The following is a 13,458-nucleotide window of genomic DNA, read 5'->3' as shown; positions in this document are numbered from 1 at the left end:
ATATTTTTTTTCAAAAACTAAATAAATAATGTTATCAGTAAAATTAATATTTGACAAAAAGAGCAATGTCCCTTTATGGGTGGTGACAAAGCAACCAGATGGTGTTGGGGAAGGGAGAAAAAGCGAGAATGGAGAGAAACGGAAATCATTTCAGAGGTGCGGGAGTATTTACACAGTTTTATCATGTGTGTATTATATCAATATTTCAACTTTAAATATTACAGATAACATCAAGAGCAGAAATTTGTGACATGTCTTATTGGTAAAAGGGATAAAATCGATTTATTTCACAATAAATTAGACAGTAAACTATGTTACAATTAAAGTGAAAATATATTCACACTCCTTTATTATCTTAAACCACATAAAGGTCTTGGTCTGTTAAAGATTTGCAAAAAAAGTCAGAAAGATAAACAGTTTGAGCACGTGCGAGCTGCTGTCCGTGGTGCTGAAGTTCACCGTAAGAAAAGGGCAAGCAGTAGAGCAATCATCACATCTGATACGAGTAACTAAAGGCTTATCTTATAAATCTGGGTTACACTTTCTAATTCCCTAAAGAAGCTGGAGCCAACCATCTCAAACCGCCCCGGCAAACAAGATCCGTCTTGACCATAATGCTCATATAATGAGGAGATTTATCCAGGCTACATTTGTTTAAGTATAATCTTGATCCAGAAAAAAAGGGCTCATCTGTTTAGCATTTCTGTGCTTCTGTGTGTCTCTGGCTAAGTTAAGCTAGCTTTGTAGCAGGGGGCTGATGAAGGCAGGCCAGTGGGGAGCTCTAAGATTACTGCTCAAATTGAATAAAGGAGTCGACACATTACAGCGGCTTAGATGATACACCCCACTGCACTGGTTAATTTAAAACCAGCACAGTGTTATACACGGCAAACAGAGACACACACACACACACAAACAACACGCGTAAACCTGGCCAGCCCCTCTTTTTAACACCGTCTTTCCTTCCAATTTACCTTTCTTCTCATTTACTCTCTGCTACACACAAACACACACACATGCACGCACACACAAAACGACTCACAACCACTCAGCATGGCCCCTGCCTCATGACTTGAGTTCATTATTGCCTTGGCAGGGTTCCTCAGATGAAATTAGAATGACAACAGGAATGACACAGAGTGTAGCAGTGGAAAGTTTACACAGGGTGAAGTTGAGAGCGTGCGTATGTGTATGTGTGTGTGTGTGTGTGTGTGTGTGTGTGTGTGTGTGCTGCACAAATCTAATCTTCTCTGATTCATGGGCAAGCTTGTCTGCATGCATTTGTGATACACTTCCTCTTTGCGTATGTACTCAGTGTAAGAGATGGAGACAGAGAGCGAATGAGAAAGAATGGCTTCTGACAGTAGAACACAGCATGAGCTCAACTCTCTGGGACAAAGTCACAAAGCCTTTCTTAGCGGGACCACCAGTTAGTGTTGACAGCGCAGGCTGACTTCATTTACTGGCAATACTACTTGTGACACAGTTACATACCCCAAAGGCTGAATTATGACTTCCTGATCCAAAGAAGTGCTGAGACACTGCTGCTCTCTGTTGCACAGGCAGACAGTGGGGATAGGCAAATTCTCATTTTCCTCAAAAGCACAGTTTACAGCAGGGGACGTATGGATGAGCTGCCTGAGGTTTTTTTTTAAGAAACGGCATTGCGTTTCCTATTTTTCGGAGGGTTATTTTAAAAACTTTAAATATACGGAAATAATAGGGCGTCCAGCGGCTCACCTTGTGGCGTGGGTGCTACATGTGCAGGGGCTGTGTCCTTGCGGCGGAGGTCTCAGATCCAGCTCTGTGTCATCCCATCTCTCTCCTCCTTTCTTTCTAGTGCTGTCCTGTCAAATAAAGGTAAAAAAAAAAAAAATATTATATATATATATATATATATATATATATATATATGACCTACTCCCAATTTAACTACATTCATACAGGTTGTGGTCTATGCTAATAGATATTGAATGACCTAGTCAACCTATCCGAATGATGATCCATTTACCTACATATATATATATATATATATATATATATATATATATATATATATATATATATATATATATATATATATATATATATATATATATATATATATACACACATATATATATAATATATACACAATATGGGATTAGGGTTAAGAAAATGAAAAAGAAGAAGATTCATCAAATCCCAATTTCCATGTCTGAACATTTTTAAGACTTGCGAGATTAATTTAAGACATTTTAATAATAATCAAGGCCTTCATTTTAGACCAATAAATTCAATGCTTTATCAGACTTTTAAGGATCCACGGGAGCTTTGTGAATTCTCCAAACCCTCTGGTTTAAAAAAAAAAATGTCTGTCATCAGCAACTTTACTTTGTGATTTGTGAAAATTAAACTAGCTTCAAATGATAAAAATCATCATGTTAGTATTGCCGTTGTGAGCATGTTTGCATACTGACTTTAGCATTTTGTTGTTTTGCATTTAGACTTTAACATTTTGCTCTGACTTTGTTCTTTGTTTTGACCTCAGCATTTTGTTCAGAGCATTCCTGGGCCAAAGTACAGCCTCACAGAGCAGCTGGTATGGTATGGCCACTATTGACTCGACTTGACGCAGAGAGGCCAATAAAATCCAATATGCAAGTAATGAATTATTTGCGGCTACAGTTTTATGAAGGGAATCTATTTAATGAACGGCTGAATGTTAAGCATTTGTGAAAAGAGTAGGTGGTCAAAATGTCTCACTGCGAACCCAAGATGAACTATGCAACTTTTTATTGCCAGCGACGGGCAAAATTGCCTGCATTGAGGTTCAGCAACAGGGAGAATATAGCTACAGTAAATCTGGTTAAACTAGTAAAAACACAAGCTGATTTATTCATCAATAAACCCTTTCTTATATATGGCACCTTTACAGAAAAAGGATTAAACTAATGGAAACATCACATAAAAAAGGATTTAACTCTGAATCACATTGAATGTGTGAGGCTGAATGCCAGGTAGTATTGCACCAGGTTTAAAGGAGCTCCGACAGTCAAAAGGCCGGTCTTCAAAAATGTTTTCATGAGCGCCTTCTATGGCCTCTGAGCTCACCAGATTGAAACATCTCTGAACCTTCATGGGAAATCCTGGAGTGCAGAGTGTGAAAACAACTTTTTCAACCTTCAAAAGAACTGCAGGCGTTTTTTCTTCTCAAGGATGTTTTTGGATTGTAGTACACACACTTCAGGTGATGTGAGGAGGCAGTGCAAGCTGAAGCTTTCCTGAAGCTAAGACGTGTCTCTGTTCCTTCATATTCTGCAGTATGTTTGGCTTGGTGTATAAGGCCAAGTGTCCTATCTTTAATATCCTGTATTCTCTGTGGAGATAAAGGCAGCTGATCAACCAGGGAGGCGCAGCTCAGATCACAACAAACTGAGCTAATTAAATCGCTTTGTCATCACCAGGAATGCTCTGTGGGACTGTACAGAGCTGCGAATTGCTACCATATACCCCTAACTTGTCAAGTTAATTCCACATTGTATCATTAAGGAGTGTAACACCACCATCTATCCCACAGGTAGATTTTTACTTCTTCTTTTAAGCTGGGCTCCTTTAACCCTTTGAAACCTGGATCAATGTAAGTTTACTTGTGATGCCTTTTACAAGTATTGAAATCTTCCAACCATTAAAAAATTAGTGTAATTTTTTTGAATACATGGGAAAAGAGGCATAGAGCAACTCTGCAAGAAACGTCTGACAAACTTCGATCCATTAAACTATATTCATAATTATAATTATGCATCTTAAATTATGTTACAGAAATAGATTTTTTTCTTTTCTACTTAGCTTGTTTTTTGTTGTTGTTGCTAATTTTCAGGTAATTTTCTTGTACTTTTTTTATACTATTTTTTGCTATGTTGAGTCATTTCTTAATAAGTTGCTCATTGCCTTTCTTTCCATGTTTTTGAAAGAAATCAAGCCATATTTGCTCAGGTTTCAAAGAGTTAAACGTTTCTCTTACCTCTCTTAACTCTTCCTATGTTTTTAAGAAAGGGGATTTATTAAATTATTTAACAAAAAAAGATGTTACCAATGATTTTGAGCCTTTATAATGCAACATCGGGGAAAAAAAAGATTAATAAAATGTACTTCTTATGTCCTCTATGCATTTTCTTAAAGACTTTTTAAGATTAATTTAATTTTAAGGATCCCCGGGGACCCTGCACTAAGGCTGGTAGTGTGAACATAGTGTAACCATAGACTGTAGGCCATTATATATCATATACTGTATTATATACAGTATTATATACAGTATATATACAGGCGAAGAGCCAACGGGGAAGAAACAGTAGATTTTTTTCTGACTGTAAAGTGAAAATACCACTAACAGGTTGTGATAACGAAAAGGGTAAAAAGGTGTGAGTTTTAGTCATAAATTGTTAGAAATATGGGAGAAGTCATGACTCTGGGTGGAAACTAGGAAAGGGCAATGAAATACCGGAGTGTCAGGGGCAAACGGAGGAGTTGACGAGTATGTCCTAAACGGAACCACGACGGGAAAACATCGTTTTAGCGGGAGGGAAACAGGGAGCAGACAAGCGTCACTACCCGTATAAACTTGGTTTACCGACATTTATTTAAAAAGAAACGCTCTCTAAACCCAATAATTACATGTTAGCTAGCTAGCTAAACTGGTAGACGACGGTAGTGACTAACCTGTGCCAACGGTAACGGTTACAAACACTGATTATACCATTTGGACAAGCGTTAGCGACAAAGTCGATACTTTTCTCGGGAGGTAACGATGGAAACTAAAAACTGAGAAGAAAGATGAGTGGATATTGGACTTACATTCGCCATTGTTGCCAGAAGCAAGACTTGAAATGAAGCCTGGTGATGCTCCTTGTCTTCGGGACACATTAGTTTAACGACTGGTTGCTAGTTAGCTCGAAAGCTGCTGTCTGTCTGAAGCTGTGTTTACAGCAGTTAACAGCTTGTTTCTGCTGCCCCTCGAGGACAAAATGTGTTACTGCAAGTTCAGTCCTCAGGGACTGTTCGGCACATTTTAGGCGCTTTTCAATCTTCTTTTTTTTATTTTTTTTTTTTATATAATTTTGGCTGTTTTCATGCTGCCTTGGCAATATTGTGTATTTTTATTTTATCCTTGAATTTCCAGCTCAGCTCCTACAATAAGTATAAAATACACAGTGTAAACAAAATTGTTACATTCAAACTGCAGTTTTTGATCCCACAGTCATCAAAGCATGAAAACATTAACTGTATTATTTTTTGGGTGTCAATCTGGGCTTTTGCCTTGGAATTTGTCATTTTTCTGATTTTCCACCCGATGACATAAATGTTACCATATTTGGCATATGAGGAAAGTACATGGTATTTCCACGAAGTGCACTGTCACAAATAATGTTGCTGCAAATTACTGACATATCACAGGCTGTGATAACAATAAAAAATAATATTTAAAAAATCGACTTCCCACTAATTCCAAGTGGCATTAAAAATACCTAAAAAAATCTTAAATCTAACTTGCCTGAAGCTGTAGGAACCCTGCAAAGATTTTCACATAAAGAATTTTGGATATCTTTTATTATCACCCCATCAATCAGAAAATACTGTCAATAGCTATTTAAAAAAATCAGTTGATTAAAAATAATCAATTTTTGCCACATTCTTAGGAATAAAATGTTCTATAAATCAGGGTATGAATGTTTTCTGGAAAAAAAAACCCCTTTGTATATACCTTCATAATAGAAAGGAAATAGAAAGGAATAACATTCAAAAGTTTGGTGTATGTTAGTGATACGGAAGTGGATATTTTTGAATTAGAAAAAAATTTAAAAATTTTGAGAACACTACAGAGATATCACAATGAAACTTCCCCAGCTGATAACTAAGATTGAGACAATGATTTTTTGTGTGACAAGTTTTCTTATATTTTATTTTAAAAGATAAAAATGGAGCATTATCTAATTAAACATGTGCTTTTTGCATACATTTCAAGAAGACAAGGTTGAGCTAAAAAACACCAAAATGTGTTTTTTGGTCTTTTCACTAGTCTGAAAGAGGACATGTCATGGGAGTAAAATAGCCCAAAATCTTAATATTTTTCCCCTGTAGTGTCACACCTTAAGGGAAATATTATTGCTGCTGCTGGTTACAATTATATTTTAGAAAATAGTGTGTTTCCAATTTTGCTCTTTCTTTCCTAATTTAATCCCACTGTGCACAAAGCGAGGAAATTATATAACAAACGAGTGGTTTACCACCCGTCATCCAGGTAGCACAGTCATCATTATGTGTAAGGCGACCGCAGGTGAAGACTTTGCTACAATATGACTCTTCCCTGTGGGCATATTAGTCAATTCTGTTAACACGCTCTGCTGTGCTGGGCTCCGGATTAGTTTTTAATTACATTCAACAGTGCAGAGTGTCACCAGCCACAAGCCAGACACAATATCGCCTGGAACAACCTTTTCCTCAGAGAGAAGAAGGTTGAGAGTCTGAGTAATGTACGATTTGCACATAAATTAAACCTGTGTAAATTAAACAGCTGACGCCACACTGACTCACCAGCATGCAAACACATCTGACTTTAAAAAGACCTTGCTGTTTGTCACGCGGTGGATTCTGGCAATACTTCTTTGGTGTTTGAGTCGGTTAATGTGATTAGTACGTCAAGAATAGATTTACCGTGTCACAGTTGCATGCCTCTGCGAACCTGTCAAGTTGCAGTTACAGTTTGCATTCATATGTAAAACCATGGATGCTTCCCACGTCATCACTTCATCATAATATCCATGAGACATTTGGTCAAAATTTTGTTATAATTATCATAGGAATTTCGGAGTAACGGTCAAATTAACTTTGTAAGGTCACAGTGACCTTGACCTCTGACCTTTGACCACTAAATTCAAATCAGTTCATGATTGAAGAAATTCTCTTGAGGCGTTTTGGAGATATCATGTTCACAAGAATAATACAGATAAGGTTGCAGTGAACTTAACCCTTTGAAACCTGAGCAAATTGGCCAAATTCCCTTCAAGAACACAAAAAAAGTAACTTTGCAAGAAATTGCCCAAAATATTGTAAAGAAATTAGTTATTCTCTATAACGTAATTTGAAATCAAATTTATAATAATCATAAATACTGTTTTCCTATATATATGTTTTATGTTGTTACATTTTTAATAACTTTCTTTTTCTTTTTCAGGTCATTTTTTTGTCACAATTTCTTGCAATTTGCTTGACATTTCTTATCAAGTTGCTCATCGGCTTTTTTTGCTCAGATGCTCGTGTTTCGAAGGTTTGAAGACTTGTAGAAAGGCGTCCAAACGCAACACAAGAAAACTGATGTCAATCCAGGTTTCACAGGGTTAACCTTTGTCTAATGTTAACCAAAATGTAATCAGTTCATCCTCGAGTCCAAGTGGATGTTTGTGCCAAATCAAAAAATATATATATCTCAAGCCATTTTTGAGTTATCTTGTTCAAGAGAATGAGTCAAGATCACAGTGACCTTAACTGTTGACATATGACCAACAAAATTTTAATCAGTATGCGATGACTCAAAGTGGATGTTCGTGCCAAATGTGAAGAACTTTGCTCAAGGTCTTTTGGAAATATTCACAAGAATGAGATGACAAATATACAAAATGCCATAACAGTATAAATGTAAATTCCTTTCATCATTTTTATTTATTATGAGGTTGAGTGTTCTTTTTCCACTTGATAATTTCAAGTGTGTTTTCTGCAGTGAGCACATTTCTTCATTCATTCACTCATCACTCATTGATTTATTCTCCTTGCAGTTTCATACCAGGGCATGATCCAGGTCAGCTTATAACAGTAGTGCACAGCAGAGCTTGAAATCCAGCACACGATCAGTCAAACACACACACACATCTGGAGTTCAAAGGAGTCAGCATTTCTGCAGCTTCCACAATTGATTTGTGTTTTTAAACGGTATTAAACTCAGCCCTGACTCCAACACAAACAGTGGAAGAGACAGGGATTCAGAGTTGTAATAGCAGCAGAGCACAGAGAACCAAATAAATTAAAATTAGATTCAAAAGATTTTCAGTCAGTGTGGGATAGAGATACAGATAGAGCTCTCCCACACTCCCGGTGTCTGAGGATATAAAATAATTGAGTGTGAGAAAGCAGAATAGATTATCACTTAGCTAAAAGGAAACTCTATCATCACTTCCAGGCTCTCTTTCTATGCACACAGTGTGGGTAAAACCTACAGCTGGGCCCCAGAGGCAGAAACCGGGTCCAGAGTGGAGCCAAAGTTGTTTCAACCTTCCCTCACCTCCACATATTAAGTGCCTGCATCTCTAATGAGGCAGAGTCCCTGAACATGGCTCAGTGAGAGGCAAAACACAGCCATCTGTCTGTCTGAGGAGGACATTATTCCAGTATCTTGTGGTAGGGGAAGAGCGGCAGGTCTTTAGTGAAAGCTGGGATGTCCATGATGGCTACGGCGCCCGCAATCTTGGGCGAGGCAGGAAGGAAGGTGAGCTTAGACACCTCGCCATAGGTGGAGCCACTTAAATCCTCCTCTTTGCCCTCTTCTCCTTCTTGTTTCTTACCACCGCCCTCCTCATCGTTCTCTTCAGCACCGAATCCAACCACCTTTAGGAGACAGGGATGCATTTAACCCTTTAATACTTGGATTTATATTGCTGCACTGCTTTCAGATACCATTAAACCTTTGAACCCTGAGTATATTGGTGTGATTTCTTTCAAAAACACAGAAAAAAGGCAATGAGCAACTTAGTAATAAATATCTTTTTCCAATTTTTTTTAAAAAAAATAGTAGATTTTACAATTTATTTAAAAAAAACTAGGGATAAACTATATTTATAATTATCATAATAACATATTTAAAATTATGTTACACATTTTTCAGAATTTTTAAAGCACTTTCTCAACATAATTTTATTATTATTAGTATATATTTTTTCAATTTCAGGAAATTTTCCTGTACTTTTTATTAATTTCTTGCAAATTTTCTGGTCATTACTTCGATTGTTGCTAATTGTCCCCTTCCCATGTTTTTGAAAGAAATCAAGCCAATCTGCTCGAGTTTCGAAGTGCTGCTACGTGCACACAAATTAAAAAGGAAAAATACACAAAGACTCACAAACATTAAGCTTACATGCACGCTGAGTTTGCGGCTGTTCTGTCCTCGGTGTTCCTTGAACCAGGAGACCAGCTCGGCCCTGGTCATCTGCTTCAGAGCCTCGATCTAAACACACAGAAACACTGATGGTGAGGACACTCTGAGGGCTGAATGGCAGGTGCCCTTCACGGAAAGTTTAGCCTCTTTTAGATGATTGTTTTGGTTTTATGGCTCATTTAGTGAATGGTTCTGTCTCATTACTTTTAACAAACCCGTTTGCAGCAGCAGCTCAGATAAACCCACTGGGCTGCAGCAAATGGTTCGACAGACACAATTTCTAGCTGGTACACAAAGTCGCACATCCAGCAGATAAAGAGCCAGATATTTCCCTCAGGAGTTGTTGGAGATCAAACCAAAGCTAAAGGGGAGTAGATATTGGACTTACAGGATGGAATGGCAGTGTTGCTTTGTGTCTATTGCATGTGTGTAAATTAGCAGTACCCCATCCGCAGTACAAATTAAAAACATGTTAATGCTGTGTATGTGCTCTTTCACCCCCTAGTGGATAAAAATTAAATTAATGATGTCTGGATCTTTAAGAGTCAATACATGGTCCCCAAATGCATAAAAACTGTTGGCATTTGAGGGCTGTATCTAATGTTTATTTTTTCAATTATTATTATTGTTATTATTATTATTATTGAGGTGTTTGACTGAAGCTTTGAATGTCGGTTGTCATATTTTCTAACATTATCATGCTGAAAAAATAAAAGAGAGCCGAACGGGAAAAATGTACTTTAATCAATCACATAAATGACTGCATAACACACAAATTTAATGCATTACAGCAGCACTGTTGTAAAGACTGAGCGCTCCAGTGTTCTTCAAGTTGTGCATGTTTTGAGAGAGAGTGACAGAGAGAATAGAAGGGAAGGTGGAAGGTGGACTATTGCGTGCAAAGTTGTTAAATGTTAACTTGGAGTGCTTCTTTGTCAGTTTTTTGACCCACCTCCAGCCTGCCCAAACCCATAATATTTTCAAGTGTGCTTACCCAAACCCACCCGATCTGTGGGTTGTGGGTCAACCAGCCCATTACTAAATGCGACACAGTCACCACTGGAACGTAATTCTACAACTAGTATATTAATATTCATATCAGAGTAGCCTAATCTTTATTTGCAACGGTGCAGAAAAAACATAATAAATAGACATACAAAAGAACTGTGATGCTTTGAAGCTTCAAACAATATGGTACAGCCCTGATGCATTTAATTTGCCTGTTTTGCTCAATGTGTGTGTGTGTGTGTGTGTGTGTGTGTGTGTGCGCGCGCGTGCGTGCGCGTGCGTGCGTTGTCCTCACCTCTCTGTTGAGCCTGTCAAATACAAACTGCTGTGTAACCACCTCGGCCCAGTTTCTGTCCACCTCCTCCCCGAGGTGTGTGTCCTCACACTCCTTAAGCTTCACTAAAGCAGTCACCTGCACCAAACACACAAACACATGTGCCCATACACACACACAAACAGTACGCAGGGATTCAACACACATTTTTGACTTCCACGAATATCTGAAATGCAACAGTAGCCCTGACTGTGCAGCTGGGTCTCACATAGTTAGGAAACATGTTTTAATCCACCAGAGTAACTTGAAAACAAACCTTCGACTATTCCAAAACTTTTTTGTATAATTTGCTCTAACTTCTCTGCTTTTGCATAACAATGGGGTAAACTCACAAATGCACAAAATAACACACAAACACAGACACAGACCTGAGTATTAAAGGCCTCCTCAGTCAGCGAATTGAGCGTCTCCCAAAATGAAGCCAAAAACTCTTCAATCTTTAATTCCACCAGCTCAGTACTAAGAGAAAAAAAGTTCATGAGAGGTAAGAGATGTATTATAGGCTATAGGCTGTATTTGATTCCTTTAGTCATTTATCAGTTCCACCCGCTCCTCTCTTTCCAGGGCCAGATAGATAAATCGAAGCTTGGGTTTGGGTGAGCAGTAAGATAAATTGTACCTTGGTTTTGGGAAAAGCGGTTAAGATAAATCGTATCTTGCTCTTGGGCGAATGAAAGGTTACGATTGCGTTGCAGACTCACTTGAACTTTGTGGCCTGTGTTTCCACGGTGACAGAGAAACCCAGAACGCCTGAGGTGTTCCTGCAGGTGGGGTAGACATGGTACCTGCAGAGAGGGACATGAAAAAAAGACAGCAAGGATGAAAGATGTTGAGAAGCAGATAAACAGAGATGGATCAAAAAGAAAATGTGTTACATTTGCCAGAAGCTAAAGTCCCACCTGTCCTGACTTTCTCTATTTTGCACTCTTGTGTTCTTTACCTTTATTTGTTTAGCTTTGATGTCCTTGTTTTTGCAGATGTTTTGTATATTTCTGTGCAAGTTCATTGAGAGCAATGCAAAAAAACCAGAGTCAAATTCCTTCCTTCATAAAAATAACAGTCTGAAAAGCAGGAAATTGGAATTTAAACACATTGTAATTAACAGAAGAGACAAAATGAATGTTGGATCTATGTGAAAAACATTATCCCAATATAGCTAGAGCAAATAAAGGGAAATGTCACCCCAGAATCAAAATGACATATTTTTAGCTGTAGTGTTATTTGTCAATCTAGATTGTTTGGGTGTGAGCTGCTGAGTGTTGGAGATATCGGCTGTAGAAATGTCTGCCTTCTCTCTAATATAATGGAACTAGATGACACAAGGCTCAAAGTGCCCCCCAAAAAATACTGTAGTGTACTTTTAACTCAAAGAGAAATATAAAGATCTTTAATCAAAGACCTGAGTTGGTTTGCAGAGCAAATGAAGCATGCCACATTTGACAGATAGTATATAACTTCTCATAGGGGCCGGTCCTTTTTAACACACCAATCAGAGCAGACCTTACTCTTCCTGATTTTTAACCATTACCTTAAATAATCTGATCGAGTTTCAATAAAAACATGTTTGTTCAATAAACAGAAATTTCGACGTCCTTCTTCTAGGATGAAGCCGGGGTAACTCAACCTGTTACAGTGACCTAAAATGTGTCATTAAGTTAGCTGATTCATACACAGGTTAAGACAAGAAATAAAATATGGAGTAGTAGTGGTATATGTAAAGATGTGAAATTAATGATGACCATAAATTTCCACCACAATAGATTTAAAAAAACACAAAAGCAATGTTTTTTTTCCAGAAATCATGACCTTGTTACTTAAGATATTCCAGTGTTGTGGGCAGTTTCATGTTGGAACTAGTTTCCTTCTACCGAACTACACCTGCCAACCGTATCACCGCTCAGAAAGAAGCATGCATTTAGTGCTAGCTCACCTAGCACCACTGAGCTAGCCAACATTACAGCTCAGCAGCTTGATATTTACATCAACACTAGCCTCTTGTCCATAAGTTGATGCATGCTTCCTTCTGTGTGGTGATATGGTTGGCAGGTGTAGTTTTGTGGAAAGAAAATAGCTCCTGCATGAAACATGTGCCACTGTGGCTCAGAGGTAGAACAGGTCATCCACTAATCGGGGACGGTTTAGTCCCCAGCTCCTACAGTCAAAGTAAAAAGTAAACGTATCTTTGGGCAGGATGCTGAACCCAAAAGTGCTCCTGATGGCTGTTCCATCAGTGTGTGAGTGCTTGTGACTGAGTACTGAGTGGCAGGCGGCACCTGATCCGTAGCCTCGGCCACCAGTGTGCGAATGTGACTCCTGGGGTAAAAGCGCTTTGAAAGGTTGGAAGACTAAAAAAGTGCTATATAAGTGCTGTCGATTTCCCATTAAACTGCTCACACCAAGGTCTGCGGATTATCTTGAGTAACTGGGTCATGATTTCTAGAAAGAGCCATTCCTGTTGAGTTTTTCAAATGTATTTTTTGGCACTTTGAGCACCACAAGCTGAGTGCCATCTGGTTCCATTATACTGGAGAGTAAACAGACATCTCTACGGCTGACATCTCCAACACCCGGCAACTCACACCAAAACTATCCAGACTGATAAATAGCACTACAGGTAAGAGGTGAAATATGTTTTTTTTTTTATTTGGGGGTGAACTGTTCCTTCAGTGCAGGCTTAGACATCACAGTTTGTTTGTCTGGAAAGCATAATAACAATCCACAATAAAGACAGGAACAGACAAAAACATAGGTAAAAGCAGCCTCAAAATAAATAACCCAAAACTTTGCAAAAAATAAAAATTGTTAAAAATGTCCAAGAAAATTACCTGAAAATTAGAAAAACCCAAAGAAAAATAATGTAAAAACAAATTTACAAACAAATAAAAAACAACAACAAGGAAATGACCTGAAAAGTGCCTAAAATAGTAATAATTCT

General features: G+C 38.0%; 1 protein-coding gene across 3 annotated transcripts in view; it reads right to left on the bottom strand.

Moving 5' to 3' along the window:
* Positions 1-7,685: 7,685 nt before the first annotated feature.
* Positions 7,686-13,458, bottom strand: part of nrd1a (nardilysin a (N-arginine dibasic convertase)) — a 40,742-nt gene continuing 34,969 nt past the window's right edge. For all 3 annotated transcript variants that reach the window (XM_042501084.1, XM_042501083.1, XM_042501085.1), the window contains exons 28-32: positions 11,225-11,308; positions 10,892-10,982; positions 10,485-10,601; positions 9,161-9,250; positions 7,686-8,634 (exon numbers count right to left, since the gene is read on the bottom strand). In XM_042501084.1, the coding sequence (XP_042357018.1) occupies positions 8,410-8,634; positions 9,161-9,250; positions 10,485-10,601; positions 10,892-10,982; positions 11,225-11,308 (607 nt within the window). In that variant the 3' untranslated portion in view covers positions 7,686-8,409. The remainder of the gene's footprint in view (positions 8,635-9,160; positions 9,251-10,484; positions 10,602-10,891; positions 10,983-11,224; positions 11,309-13,458) is intronic.

This window comes from Plectropomus leopardus, chromosome 14 (assembly GCF_008729295.1).
Source record: "Plectropomus leopardus isolate mb chromosome 14, YSFRI_Pleo_2.0, whole genome shotgun sequence".
Lineage (NCBI taxonomy): Eukaryota > Metazoa > Chordata > Actinopteri > Perciformes > Serranidae > Plectropomus > Plectropomus leopardus.
Note: the sequence above shows the minus strand (reverse complement) of the source record. Positions and strands in the feature narration are given on the sequence as shown.